This window comes from Cynoglossus semilaevis, chromosome 12 (assembly GCF_000523025.1).
Source record: "Cynoglossus semilaevis isolate Cse_v1.0 chromosome 12, Cse_v1.0, whole genome shotgun sequence".
NCBI classification, from domain to species: Eukaryota; Metazoa; Chordata; class Actinopteri; order Pleuronectiformes; family Cynoglossidae; genus Cynoglossus; species Cynoglossus semilaevis.
The window spans coordinates 1403698-1415552 of NC_024318.1; the positions used below are offsets into that span (position 1 = coordinate 1403698).

Below are 11855 nucleotides of genomic sequence, written 5' to 3' on the forward strand. Positions count from 1 at the left end.
TGAGGACCCCCCGACCCCCACACCGGTCATGCCTCGGGCCCCCCCCCCCACCACCACCACCACCAGGCCTACGGCGGCTCCGGCCTGGCCTTCAACTCCTCCGACTGCCTGGATTACAAAGAGCAGAGCGCGGCCTCCTCGTGGAAACTCAACTTTAACGCCACGGACTGCTTGGACTACAAAGACCAGGCCTCCTGGAGGTTCCAAGTCTTGTGATCTGGCTTTTTTCCCCCCACTCTGTTCCCTCCTCTCTGATTTCAGCCTCTCGCTTGTTGTTGTTTTTTTTTTTTTAAAGACATTGAAAAAAAGTTTATGAACCGTAAGACAAAATAAAAAAGAAACCAAGAAGAAGACGGGAAGGTTCTGTAGTCGGACTCTCTGGTCCTCCGAGTTCTCGGTTTTTTTATCTGACAAGAGAAAGAGAAAAAAAAAACAGTTCCTTCAGTCCCACAAGGAGGAGTTCACCTGAAGAAGAAGATTCCTGTTTGGATGAGCTAAAGAAAAAACAAACTGAAACAAAAAACCCCACAAATGGTTAATTTTAGCTAAACTTCTGTGACCTTTGACCTGCTCTCTCTGGATGGGAGGAGGGATTTTCACGCAGCTGCACCTACGGGACCCGCCTCTCTTTTACCTCCTGGCCAATCAGATCCTGTACAGTTTTTATTTCTGCAAATTTGTTATTTTAGGATGACAGAGATTTTTAGTCAGCTGCTGTCTGGAGCTGAAATCTGTAAATATGTATTTGGGTCAGTTCCAGTGACCTTGTTTAGTTGGTGTTCATTTTACCTTGAATTTTAAAATTGTTTATTTACCACTTTGAGAGATAAAAAGTAAAAAAAAAAAAAAAAAAATTACACACATAAAGAAACTGTATGTAAATCTTTTCAAATATTCCAAAGAGAACAGAATTGGCCACTGAGTCCAGAGTTTTATCCACTGTTTCACTGAAAAGAATGTTTTGGCTCTTTGAGAAAAAAAGAAAAAGAAAAAAAAAAAAAGAAACTTCCTGGGAAACTTCATCTCTAAATCTAGCTGCAGAAATATTCCTGAAGAATCTTTCCCAGATATTATAACGACCCTAATAATAATAATAATAATAATAATAAATTATTATTATTATTCCAGCCTCTGCATTTTCAGACCAGACTTCCTCTCTTGGGCAACGTTGTGATTATTGGATGTTTGAACCGCAGCACTTGGCTTGATCTGGAGTCAAAGCATCTTTTTTTTTTTTTACTTTTACTATATTAATTATAATTCTTGGAGAGGAAATGTGGATTGTTGGCTCCAAAAGATGACAGTGAGATGTTGAATGTATCTTTACGAGGCGACCACCCTGACATACATACATGTTCATCCAATAAAGATCCGTTATAAGTCACATCTCTCCCTTCTGTTCTGAGTCAAACTGGGAAAAAAACAACAACAACAAAAACAACAAAAAACCCCAAAAACTGGTTCATGTTCTGCAGAGAGAACGAACAAACTCTGCTCTTCAGTCTGCGCTCATTCCAACCAGTCACATGTTTATTCTACAGCTTGTTCATTAAACTTTTTGTTGTTGTCATGATTATAACAGGGCTAAATGCAAATGAGTTCCTAATTAAAACACGGCGGTGAAGGCGTGCGGGGAAAACATTTTCCTCTCAGAGAGGTTTAATCCTCCTGCTCTGTCTTCACTCTAATTGAAACAGCAACATGTCTCCTTGCTGTAGGTCTTCATTTAAAACTCCGCTGCTAAGACTAAAGAAACAAAAAAAAGGCCCTAAGTGTTGAGCCGGGAGTGATTTGATGGAGGCGTCATTGAATGCATCGCTGTAATGGCGTGATAATGACTCCTGCTCCCTGAGTTTGGTTTCTCCAAAATAACCTGCAGGAATTTCTCTGCCTCTGATGCAGTAATTATGTAGGTGGGGCAGGTTAGAGGGTCACATGTAAATGTGTGATGTGTTCATGCTCGCAGGCATAAACATTAGGCATTATGAAGAAAGTGAAGGGGGAGGAGGAGGGAGGATAAGGGCAGTTTTAGAGTGTGTGTGTGTGTGTGTCAGTGAAGGGGAAGAGAAGACAGTCAGATTTCAGACTTGACACCAACAGTCACCCACGCACACGTTCACACAGCTGTTCTGGTTTGGACCCTGCACTGACGACGACTCAGCTGTGATCTGACCTCAGATCTGACCTCATGTCGACTTCAACCAAAACTTCTGAATCGACACTGGACCTCAGAAGCACCAGGTTTTTGGTCGTTGTTACGTTGTTGGTCCATAATTTGGTCTTAAACGTGTACAGCAGGTAACGACAGGCAACAAAACGCTGCGTCAGAAAAAAAACAAAAAACTTTGAGTGGAGTTCAAGTCAGAGTCAGAGAAAAGAGTTCAGAGCCAAAAAAACTCAGTGAGTCAAATCGGAGTCATAAGACTTGGACTCCTGTGTCACACACACTTTCGTTGACTCTCCCCCCACGACTCCCCCTCTGCATCATCAGAAATGTGGGGGTCCGCCCCCCTCTTTGAGAACCACTGGTCTAAACTAACAACAATCTTTAACAAGACTCTTACACGGCAGGTTCTGACCCAGTAGAACGTCAGTAGAACCATGGGTTCTTGTGTGGCCTGTGGCTCAGTGGTTAAAGAGTCAGGCCTGGAATCTGAGGAATGATATGATATTGATTGTTTTGGGAATTTTCTACAAATCAATGTGGATAATTCCAAAATATAAAGCCATTTAGAGTAATTGTGATTCTTACAATCACAAAAATAAGTTCTGAAATTATTTAAAATTATCCGTTTTTTTCTATTAAAACTTACTTTTATTTAACACAAGGAAAACGTAACGACTGGAGCAGCAGGAGGCCGACGATGAAGATGAGACACTGTAACAGTCAGAGAAACATTTAATATCAAATAATACTGTTACAGCACCAGTAGGAAGGATTCAGCGGCACCTAGAGGCACAAAAACATACTGTCGTCACCAACGAAAAACCGCCTCATCTGATATAGAAAAGTAACACGAAGCATTTAACAGATAAGGTATAACATTTATTTTTAAATATTTATATTTATTGTCAAAAGACAATAAATGAAAAAATGACAAAGCAAATAAACATTAACAATAAATATATATAGTATACAATATATACAATAAACTTTAATTTGATAAACAAAAATTAATCCACTTAGATGATGCATTCACGGCCTTTAAAGCATAAATAGTGAGGTTTTTTTTTTTTAAATTAAATGATCCCATTTTATTTATTTAAACATAACTAAACGTGAAGAATGAATCACATTTAATATAAAAAACTTTATTTTAGTTACATTTTCTGGTCACATATCGGCAGGTTTTAGGTCAAATTAATTTTATTTTTATTGACAAGACATCTAAAAAAATCAAAACGTCATTTCCGTGTTTAGTTTTCAAGGCTAAACGCGGTGTTTTGTAATCGATTTCTAGTTCGTATTTGACCGATGATATATATTATCGACTTCTCTCATCGACCTGATGAGTCTGTGGTTCAGCTGCAGCTCCGTCTCTTCTTCTGCCTCTTCTCATGTAAATGAGTCTCAGAGCAGCTGGATAAATAATCCGCCGCTCAACACATTAAAAACATGTTTGCGCCAAGACGCGCAAACAGCGCAGCCAGTGGCCAGTGACAGCGGAGGATTTGTCCGGGATTTACACCAAACAAACATTTGCTGACGTGCAGAAAAAGAGAGGAGAACGAGGAAGAGGAGAAGGAAGAGGAACAGGAGGAGAGAGATGTTGTTCTTTTTTTACTAAGGATAAAACAGAGAGATTAAATCTGCAATATTTACTATATTTACAATAAATAAACATTACAAGTAATTCAATAAGAAAAAGTAATAATAAAACTACATGTAATGTAAAAATAAACATTTTGTTTAATTTTATTTTATTATTATTAACCCAAAATCATCACATAATGTATTTTGTGCGTTTTATTTTTGTATTTCCGTCATTTTTTACAAGTCCGAACTTTTATTCTGAAAGTGTGCGGAAATTAGCCGTTAGCCGGTGTTCCTGATTGAGAGAGGTACGTAGCTGAAGCTACTGAATCGATAAAGTTATATTTTTAAGTTTATTGACAATTTAATGAAATAATATTGATGTAACATTGTTCCGAGACGTGTTTGTGATGTTTTTTTTGTCATGTAGTGTCTTTGTCGGAGCCGTTTTTGGGCAAAAGTGGGAAAATTGTTTTAACGGGATTTCACCTTGAGGCCGATTGTGGGCGTGTTGGTTGTACGCGCGTCCTCCATGTTGTAGCCTACATGCTAATTTATTTATTTATTTTTTAATTTTGTTTTAGGAGTTTAATGGAGAGGACGGCCATGTCACTGTCACTCATATGTTTGGCGTCACCGTCACAGAGGTTTGTTTGTGATTACTCTGCTTCCATTGTTACATTCAGTGATGTTTAGTTGTGTGTTTTACTGTGTGATAAGATGTGATAAGATGTGATAAGTTAATCTCACTGACATTCATGTGTTTGGTGTCGCCATCATATAGGAATAACTGCGAAACCACCCCTGTGTTCCACAAGGTGGCGTAGTCCCGGACTAGCAGACCGACCTGGTAACATTGGTACCATGACCCTGGATGTTTTCTTCTCTACGGATCAACGCCAGAGGGATCATCGATGGTTGTTGGAACAGGTAAGAACCTATATAAACATATATGGAACAGTGTTAATGTTAATGTTCTTCAAATCAAATACGAGTCAAATATCGTAACAATGTGTGTATAAGTTTATGAATGTACGCAGACTCAGTTTCCTGTCTTTGTTATCACTGAATGAAAGTGAACATATTTGTCTGATGGTGAGAATTTTAAAAGGGGGCATTTAGCTACGTAGAGGGCGCTGTTGCAATGAGTTTTTTTTTTTTTTTTGGCGAGTCATCGTTCTGGGAGTTCAGACAGTCCCTCCATAGAGAGCGGAAAGTTTACCTTGGTTTACCGCTATGCTAGGAGTCGACCGGCGCAGTGAGATCGACAACATACGAAACAAATATATCTATATATGTGGATATATATGTGCATATATGTGGATATATATGTACAAATATGTGGATATATGTGTACATATATACATATATGTGGATATATATATATATAGTGATATTTCTTTGTTCTTTGTTTCCTGTGTGGTTGGACTGGATCTGTTGACACTTAGTTCACACTTGTTCTGGAATTGAACCTGAACTGGTGCTGGACTGTTTCTGTGTGAGTGTGTAATTGCATCTAAAGACAGAGACAGACAGAGACAGAGCGAGACACACACTGGACTAATCCTCCAGTATTTAGCTTATAAAAACTTTTAAGGCCTTCGAAAGTCAAAGTGAGAGAGAAGGAGTGAGAGATGCCCTGATAGCAGCCTGCATGCTGGGGCCTTACTGACTGTTCTTTACATTACCATGAAAACACACACACACACACATACACGGTTGTCTTTCATGGGCTGCTGACTGTCACCAGACCTGGACATCCTGCAGTGTTTGGTATAGGCCTGTATGTGGAGTGAGAGGTGATACAGAGGAGGATTGTATTTACCTGAGAGGTTAATCTGGGGTCAACTGTACAGCGTGGAGGGTGTCGACCTGGGCCGTGGTCTCCGGTTTCAGCGCTTTGTCAGGAAGAGGCTTTGTTTTGTTTTTCTCTCCTATTTTATTTGTACGTCTTGTTTGGTGAATTCTAAAAAAAAAAAGTGGACACCAGAAACTGCAGCGACCGAGGTTTGTCTTGTTTCACTGGTCACCGGTTCCTTCTCATGTTCACGGCTCCGACAACTGAACCCACGAAATGTTACCCGACACCAAAACCAGGCTCAGTTAAAATCAGTCTTGAAGGAAAATGCATGGATTTTTCTGAAAAAAAAAAACCTGAAATTAATTTCCCTATTTTAATGACATGAAACCCAGTTCCGTCAGAGTGACCCACCCTTTCTGGACTTCCTGGGCCTCACATTGAGAATGGAATGGCTGCGTCCACTTTTTATTGACAGTCTTTATTGGCAGATCACTGTAAACAACTGACCCTCAGTGACATTCATGACCAGTAAAGGTTGGAACAATTCCTGTCCTTTTTTTTTCCATCCTCTCACCTGTGATACGTGGCTCCGGTGACGTCCACCTCTCTCCCAGTTGTGGCAGGAAATGCAGGGATGAAGTGGAAAGGAATTTGAAAAGTGCTGGGATTACGCAGCCGTCCTTCGCCCCGACACGTCTTCTTTCCCCCTGCAGCTCTCCAGACCTGTAAAAAAAGACTTAATGGAGACTTGTTGACCTGCAGGCTTCAGAGTCTCCCACAGCAGATGTCAACAGATAGTCGTCTGTGTGGCACTTGGGCCACACTTCCTTTTTTGTCATGTTTTAGTTTAGTTGTCTCCAGTGACTAATTTCTGTGCACTCCCGGAGCCGAGGGGCAGCAGCAGCAGCAGCAGCGGTGGCAGGAGTGTAAAACACCTGAAACCGGCTCATTACCTTTGACCCATGTGACACGGACGATGATGGCAGCGGTCGACAACCATTTTGTACCGAGGACCTGTCAGTCGGTATCAGCCGTTACTGCGGACCGGTAAAAACCGCACGATCGTTGAAGGATCATTACATTTTTAAAATAAAACTCGAAATCTTTCAGACCTGTTGTTTTGAAACATTGACAAATGAAAAAAAGTGAAGGGATAAAACTGGATTCTTTTAGAATGAAGTAAATCAGTAAAACTGAAGTACTTTTTTTTTTTTACTGTATTCCACTGCGGCCCGATACCAAATGACCTACGGACTAGCGCTGGTCCCCGGACCGGAGGTTGGTGACCCCTGGACTATGGCACTTTCCCTCAAGTGGAGGGAATGACGAGAGGAACAAAAGTCTAGGAAGTTAGGAGCACGATTTGTTGTTCATTTCTTTTTCGACGTTTTCACCTGTAATTCTAAACTAGTTTCAGTTTTAAAAACAAACAAACACCTTTCGGAAATCAAATATCGTGATAAATTAATTTTAAAGGTGAATTTTACTCATCAAATCAAATCCAAATATCTTTTTTTCTTCTTCTTTTCTGACGGTGACATTTGTAATTTAACACCTCTTTTCTTTTCCCCCGCCGGGAGTTTTAATTCCCGTCCTGGCTGTCAGACATAAATCATCTCGTCTTTCAGTGTCTCTGACACATTTGTCTATAATGTTTTTACATTTATGCTGATCTGTGAGACAAACATACAAGTGGCCCCTGAGGGGGGAGCCATTATCAGTCCAATCAGAGACCCAACATCATTAGATGGGATCAGAGCCGGGCAGAAACGCTGCACAGCTGTTACAGCCAGAAAGAGAGCGAGCGATAGAGCGAGAGAGAGAGAAACACAAGCCCAACCTGGATAATAGCGAGTGCTGGAGGCTTGGTTCATTTCCAAATGTTAACAAGGCCACTTCACAGCTCCAGCAGGTTCCTGCACCGCGTTAATACCACTAATAAGCCCGTCTCTGCCAGTCGTCTCAGACGCAGTTTATTCATTTATTATTTTACGTTGAGAGCTGCTGGGCTCACTGTAGAAGAAGAACGGGTCGTTGTGATTGGACGGAACTGACGGAACTGTGTGAAGAACATTCTGTTTGCCTGGAACATTTGTTATAAAAAAAAAAGGGAGCAACTTCGCTGCGTGCTGGTCTGACAGGGAGATGGGAACGTTGTCGTCTGTCGATGGTCCTGAAAGACTTGGTCAGTTAATCCTCAGTAATTATGACCACGATTAATCACTAATTGATAGTGATTAATTCACTGTTACCCTGTGATTAATCAGATTGAAAAATTTAATCTGTTGGTTTTGACACTTGGAAAAAACAAAAATAAGAGAGAAAAAACATGCCATAAAAGACCAATTAAGATTAAAAAAAAATTTGACTCTAATCTAAATCTAGTCCACTAAAATAATTTTTATATTTCGTCGACTAAAATAGTTCTACTGAATAAATTCGGACTAAGTTTCAATTTAGTGGACTAAATGAATTTGATTCAATAATTGGGACGAGAACTAAGACAAAACGAGACACCAACGCCGGCCTGTTGAGCGATTTCGCAGCTTTTATTCGAGCTGTCGACTCCAACAATCGGGCGATAATTCAGCCTCGGGTTCGTCGATGATAAATGACACTAAAGGAACCAACGGATGCCACTTATCTGCGGCGGCCGCTGCCGTGCGACTGTAGGATCAGGACGTTTACATAAGAGAAGTATTAGTATCAGTCACAAATGTAATTCTTTTCACCCTTCACGTTGGCAGCAGCTGACTCCCCAAAAAAACACACACAAAAAAAACCCCACCAACAAAACAAACAAAAAAGGCAGAAAAGCGTCCTCGCTGATCTTCTGTCCGTTTCCAGCGACGCTTCTTCGTGTATATTTTTTAGTGGAAATCCTCTTAGAATGCAAAGTAAATAGATTACGATACAGTGAGGGATTAGGGCTCGCGCCGCGCTGTCAGATTAGTCGCTGAGAGCGGCGTCGACAGCTCTGACACGACCATGGCTGCCGTTCAGGAAACAGGCTCCGCGCCACGCTTTTAACTCCCTGGCTGGTTCCTATTCATGAATAAAACTGAGGCCCATTATCTGGGCCAACACACACACACACACACACACTCACACTCACAAATGTTCAGTTCCAGCAGTGATGGAAATATAATACAAGTCTTTAATTTTCAGTCTGATTAATGACAAGGTTTAAAACTGTTTTTGTCACATTTAAAAAAAGGAACAAATCTAAACAACGGTTCTATTTCAGGGTTCCGTTTGTTCTTGACAGAAAATAACCTCCAACCGCGTTCGTCAGACTCGTCGTTTGTCTTTGACTGAGAGGAAATTTCACACGTGTTCAGTACTGAGGAGAAATAGTGCCGGTGACATGGGACAGAAACCATGTGTGTGTCCCAGTAACACTGTAACGGTACCAGGAACTGTCTTTCATTTTCCCACGACAGAAACAGTAGATTCCATTACAAGGTACTGAGTACCGATGGATCAGCTGAGTTTGTGCATTTGTACCATGAAGAATTAGGAGCGAGAACCAGGAACAGTACCAGGAACCGTTCAGATCCACTGCAGTGACTAGTGTCTGTACTGGGAATCTTGTGCCGTTTCAGAATTGACCAGGAAATAGTACCAGGACTATATTATTTTTCGCCAAATATCAGTAGGAACTAGGTAGCTCACCTGGTACAGCAACTTGTTACAGAAGCAAGAACTATATGTTTTTTCATCAAAAAGTAGCAGGAGCTAAGTACAGTTCCTGGTACTATTTGTATGTCTAGGAGACAGTTCCATGAACTCAGTGAATTATGAAACCTAATTCGTTTTATACAATATTTACACATGAACAACAAAAACAAGACTTTGGGTCCGATGTGAAGTTCCAGGAACTGTTGGGTAACATAAGCTGTTGTTGAAGACGAGAGTCAAACGTTCAGTTTGTCTTCGTTTCCTCAAACGGTTCCCAGATAAACCAGGTGCAGAGTCTCAGGGTCGTCGTCCTCCTGAGAGACGTTGGAGACAGAGACGAAAAATTATAGTATGTTACACGTTATAGTCCGTTACACGTTATAGTCCGTTACACGTTGTAACGAGTTGTTTTTTTCCCACTTACATTCTTTCTGTTTCCGTCTCCTTCAGTGTTTCCTGCAGAAAGAATGAAAATACCAGGTGGTAACAGACCAGATACAACGAACTCTGTCACCATCAGACGTCTCTAATCAAACAAGTCCTCGCCACGTACACACACATACTGTTATTTGTGTCCTCTGAGCACATACACAAATTCTCGTGCTGTGACTTTTCAAACAAAAAACACTCACGACTAGAGTTTTTATAGAGATCAAGTTCGAGGAATAAAATTTTAAACTAAATTCCACTTCATTTCCAGCCTGTTGCTAACAAAACAACATGGCATCTCTGTCCTCTTCTGCCTGAGGACGAACTTCCTTTGTGTAATTCAATATGCAGGGGGTCCGCGGTTTACGACGTCCTCGAACCTGCAGCGTTTCGTGGGTTATGTCGCCGTCTCCCATAAATTTATTTAAACAAAGTCTGTTTCCATCATTCAAACGTACGACGTTGAAACAGATTTCGCACGAGAACTCGTTGGCCGTGTATTCCAGCTCCAGACCAAACCCTGGACCTCAAAGTTCTACAAACCTGTTTGTGTCAGAGTCCGGAACAGATCTGGGTTCACCGTCACATGACCCGTCTTTGCTGGTGTTCTCCTCTGATTGGTTCTGCCGTCAGCGCTGAAAATGAAGGGGGGAGGGGTGTAATGTAATGTTACTTCATTCTTCATTCTAAAATAATACTTCATTTTAAAATAATCCTAACAAATACTAACACAAAGTCTAAAAGATGTTTTATTTTGAAAATTTGAAAAAAATGATCCAACGATGTGCGGTGTTACCGGTCCACAGTACCGGCTGATCCCGGCCGACCTTTGACTTCTGTGTTGAAGGTTAAAAACGCATTCTAGTTTGTTTTTGTTTTTTTAACGTTTGACAGTAAAAAGTAATGCAGATGTCAGTAGATTTTTAAATGACGACCTGAGGCATATTTGTCAGAGTACGTTTGAACAACAACAGTAATTACACTTTAATGACTTCATTTACACATTACTCATTAGAAGGCTGTAATCTTCGGCTCAAGGCGCTAGCATGCAAAAAAAGTTTCCTGTCACTGGAACTGTACCAACTGCCCTCCTCTGTTCTAGGCCATAAAAACTGGTATCATGTGAACAAAAGCCCGGAGAACAAAAATCAAAATATCACGGATTCTCCCGACTCCTCTGTCGGCGGACAATCGCAGGAACGCTGGGATTCATCCCAGATTCTTGTTTTTGCGTTCGCTTCTCTCTGTGCTCATACAGTCGGATTTGAAGGACCCCGCACCCCCCCGCCCCCCCGCTCTACAAAACTGCCATTGTGATCGCGTCCCCTCCTCTTCCTCTGCTCTTTTCTCTGCGAGCCAAACGGGAAAACGCCCGCGCTGTAATGCCTCCTCTACTCCGTCTCAGCTAAGCTGTCAGTGGTTTCACTGGCGAAACAATGAAACTTCATCAGAGACCAGATTACAATGGAAACAACACAGGCAGACGGCTTCAATGGAAAAATTGTTTTAACTGAAAGAGGAGGGAAATGTTTGAAAAAAAAACAAAAAAAGATCCAGCAGCTTTTGTCACTTTGTCTCCGTGGCCTTCGTCTGTTGGGAGGTTTGGGGATCTGTGTTCTTAGCCTCCATCAGCGGTGGGGGGAAGGGGGGGGGCTGCTGTCGTACCAACAGGCTTTTGGCTGCCAAATCACCCTAACCCTCTTTACCACCTTTTTTTTTTCCTCGTCTCGTTCCTTTTTACTGTTTTTTTTTTTAAGAGATTAGACCAAAGCATCTTTCTTTCTGCCCCTCTTCTTCCTTTCTCCCTCTCTGGACTCCAGCTTGTTTAAATTGGCCGATAGGAAGGGATTTGGGGTGGATGGGGGGGGCTTACGTAGAGGAGGGTTGGAGGTGCAGAGAGTCATCAGTGTTAGACTCAAAACAACAGTGAAAATGAGCCCATGAAGATGAGAAGGACAAGAGACAAAGCCAATAGAAATACCCCAGCACCACCAGCACCACCCTCCAAAACCCCATCACTCACCCCGGAATCATACACCCGTGGAGGGCTATATTTCTGTATATATATATATTTATAATAAACATTTTGAAAAGAGAACGCGACGCCTTTCAGGCTGATGCTAGCTCGTTAAACAACGCTACAACAGTCGCTGACAGACACCAGAGCTAATGTTAGCTAAAAAAAAAAAA

At 41.4% G+C, this 11855-nt stretch overlaps 2 protein-coding genes and 1 long non-coding RNA gene across 5 annotated transcripts in view; 2 read left to right on the plus strand and 1 right to left on the minus strand.

Annotated features, from left to right (window-relative positions):
- The window catches only part of otx1 (orthodenticle homeobox 1), a 13505-nt gene extending 12119 nt beyond the window's left edge, over positions 1 to 1386 (plus strand). Inside the window, exon 5 of the mRNA XM_025061089.1 lies at positions 55 to 1386. Within this exon, the coding sequence (XP_024916857.1) occupies positions 55 to 216 (162 nt within the window). The 3' untranslated portion in view covers positions 217 to 1386. The remainder of the gene's footprint in view (positions 1 to 54) is intronic.
- Positions 1387 to 4004: 2618 nt separating this feature from the next.
- Positions 4005 to 11855, plus strand: part of LOC103386934 (uncharacterized) — a 26587-nt gene continuing 18736 nt past the window's right edge. For 2 of the 3 annotated variants that reach the window (XR_001760857.1, XR_522361.2), the window contains exons 1-3: positions 4005 to 4062; positions 4339 to 4401; positions 4539 to 4684. This is a non-coding gene — a long non-coding RNA (uncharacterized LOC103386934). Of the gene's footprint in view, positions 4063 to 4338; positions 4402 to 4538; positions 4685 to 6169; positions 7853 to 11855 lie in introns of those variants that run through there. The other variant, XR_522362.3, reaches the window with a different exon arrangement.
- wdpcp (WD repeat containing planar cell polarity effector) overlaps positions 9152 to 11855 on the minus strand; it is a 54090-nt gene continuing 51386 nt past the window's right edge. Inside the window, exons 18-20 of the mRNA XM_008321380.3 lie at positions 10209 to 10300; positions 9661 to 9692; positions 9152 to 9550 (exon numbers count right to left, since the gene is read on the minus strand). Of these exons, the coding sequence (XP_008319602.1) occupies positions 9500 to 9550; positions 9661 to 9692; positions 10209 to 10300 (175 nt within the window). The 3' untranslated portion in view covers positions 9152 to 9499. The remainder of the gene's footprint in view (positions 9551 to 9660; positions 9693 to 10208; positions 10301 to 11855) is intronic.